At 30.7% G+C, this 2,475-nt stretch overlaps 1 protein-coding gene across 1 annotated transcript in view; it reads right to left on the bottom strand.

The window, feature by feature from the left end:
• LOC108694255 overlaps positions 1–2,475 on the bottom strand; it is a 15,271-nt gene that overhangs the window by 4,773 nt on the left and 8,023 nt on the right. Inside the window, exon 9 of the mRNA XM_018203626.1 lies at positions 481–539. Coding sequence (XP_018059115.1) covers positions 481–539 — 59 coding nt within the window. The remainder of the gene's footprint in view (positions 1–480; positions 540–2,475) is intronic.

The raw sequence follows: 2,475 nt of genomic DNA, 5'->3' as shown, positions 1-2,475 counted from the left end.
TATATATATATATATATGTGTGTGTGTGTATAATAAATTTACATTAAATATATACAATATACATGATGTTCAAAAAAGGTCGGGACCATGGATTTACTCAGGAAGATGATATTTTTGAAAGAAATGTTTTAGATAAAAGCGAATTGTAAAATATAAAAAGATCCATTTACAAATCTTATCAGACCTTGGATAGCGTCGCTAAGGCGTCGCCTTGATCTTAACAAATATTATCCAGAACATAATCTTCAAATAAATTAGCTAAAAATAACTTTTTTTATTAGACATCCAAAAATAAAAAGCCTTTAAAGTAAGAAATTAATTTCTACTTTAAAAAATTTTAAATGTATAATATTTTTGTCCACATTCTTTTACATGTATCAATTCCTTTTAAATCCATTAATTTTTTCCGACAATAATGCAAAGTATATACAGCTTCCATCTTTCCCATCGTTTGCATTTTACTAAAAATGCTTTTCTCACCTGCAGGAGATCGATGTTGAAAAAAGAGTATCGATCCTCAGTACTGAGTATAACTGGAACTATTGGAAATTACATTAATACAATGTGTGATTTCATATTGCAAAAATAAGATCATACATATGCATTTATAGCCATTGTTCTAGACGCACTACATTTCCTATCGTGTTTAATGATATATTTAAATACAATTTACTGATTATGTTTAGTCAGACGGATATCATGCATATATGTAATGGGAGCTTTTCAACAAGAGACACAAATTGAGACAAGAGACAAGAGCCTGTCCTTTGATCAATAAGAAACAAAGACAAAATAATTCTTGTGTCGATTTATGCTTCTACTGGAAAGCTCCCAATGTAATCAATTTCGTATGCCGATTAGTCGCGTATATAAAATTCTGAGCATGGAAAACGATCGGAACTATTGGAAAAACAAATATGGAGTGACTAATGATCGTCATGTATCTTGGCGTCGAAAAGAATTTCCTTGTCTTATTCCTGTCTCGAGTTAAAAGCGATTTAGTAGGAATTCCATTTGCATCCGAACAAACGGCGAAGATAGTAAAGGATGATAACGCGGAAAACTAATCTTGAGGGACGTCAAGTGACTTTAACGAGTGTTACCTTGCGAGCGATGATGTAATCACAGAAAATGCAGTCCGGTACAGTCGATTTTGATTTATGATGAAGCACAGACAAAGTTTGAGATTACAATATTGAATATTTATTTATTACGTACGAACCAAAACTCCCAGAAGAACAAAAACAAGCAAAATTTGAAATTCCGAAGTTGATAATATATGAAAAATTGATGAAAGATTCGAAGATTGAATTACATTATTTCGAATATCGAATTATTTCGATAATCTACAAGGTAAATCTTTCAATGATTACATAAATATTATTGTGAAACATCAGACAATATAAATGCTTAAAGAATGTCTAATTGTAAATTCAAAGAAGATGTTCCCTAACGCTTAAAGACTTCTAAAAGATATCTAAAACTCTTTCTTTGCAAATGCTACCTGCGAGGAGACACCAGGAGATCCATAACAGCAGTAAAGATATTACGTACGTAACTGGCATATCTGAATATTTCGCGTACGTGGCTCTCCGGCGAGCAGATAAATATGAATATAACGGAAATATGATTATTGATGAGTGTTAATAATAAAAGCCAGACTTCCGACAAGTCATCCCCACTTTACGCCTAGATTCTGCCGCTACATTATCTTTTCGTCATGTAAACGTTATTACATTCCGACGTGCCAACAAATTATCATTGTGCACAAGAATATAGATAGGCGAGATAATTCGCGTAATTTGTGATGATGATACGATCAAAACAAAATGAGTTGGAGAATAAAATAAAAATAATAGAATTATCTTTTCCCGATCCAGCTCTCTTTAGCTAATGAAAATGATATTGTGAATTCTCAGAAAATTCTCTGTGCAAATGATATTATGAATAAGAAGACAATAAAAAGAATAAATGAAATAAAATATATTCGGCTAAAGCTGGCAAAGAGCTCATGAAAGTATAGGTATTGCGTTGAAAATTCCGTTCACTATTAACGTCCATGAGCGTCACAGGAATGTTCACTGGAATTCGTTTACAACTTTTGCGATTATGTTGCAATAAAGGTATAACCTTCGGTCAAAATAAAAGCAAACAATTCATAGAGCCATAATAATTAATGATACGGATGTAGAGGAAACGGAATACGATTAGCAATGACATCAATAGCTGTTACAATTCACAATTCAAGTACTATACAATCATGCATGACGATAATTTATATTTAAGCAACGAAGGAAAAATCAGAAAAAAAGTAATCGATCATTTCTTGAAAAATTAGTAATTAGTTTTATTAATAATTGATTAATTGAATATTTTAGATTCGGTAAATCACAATATAATTTTTTAACATAATAATAACTGAATAAGATGAAATTAATATAGGAATATTATAATTTTTATATTTAATATTAATTG

This window comes from Atta colombica, unplaced genomic scaffold (assembly GCF_001594045.1).
Source record: "Atta colombica isolate Treedump-2 unplaced genomic scaffold, Acol1.0 scaffold12, whole genome shotgun sequence".
Lineage (NCBI taxonomy): Eukaryota > Metazoa > Arthropoda > Insecta > Hymenoptera > Formicidae > Atta > Atta colombica.
Note: the sequence above shows the minus strand (reverse complement) of the source record. Positions and strands in the feature narration are given on the sequence as shown.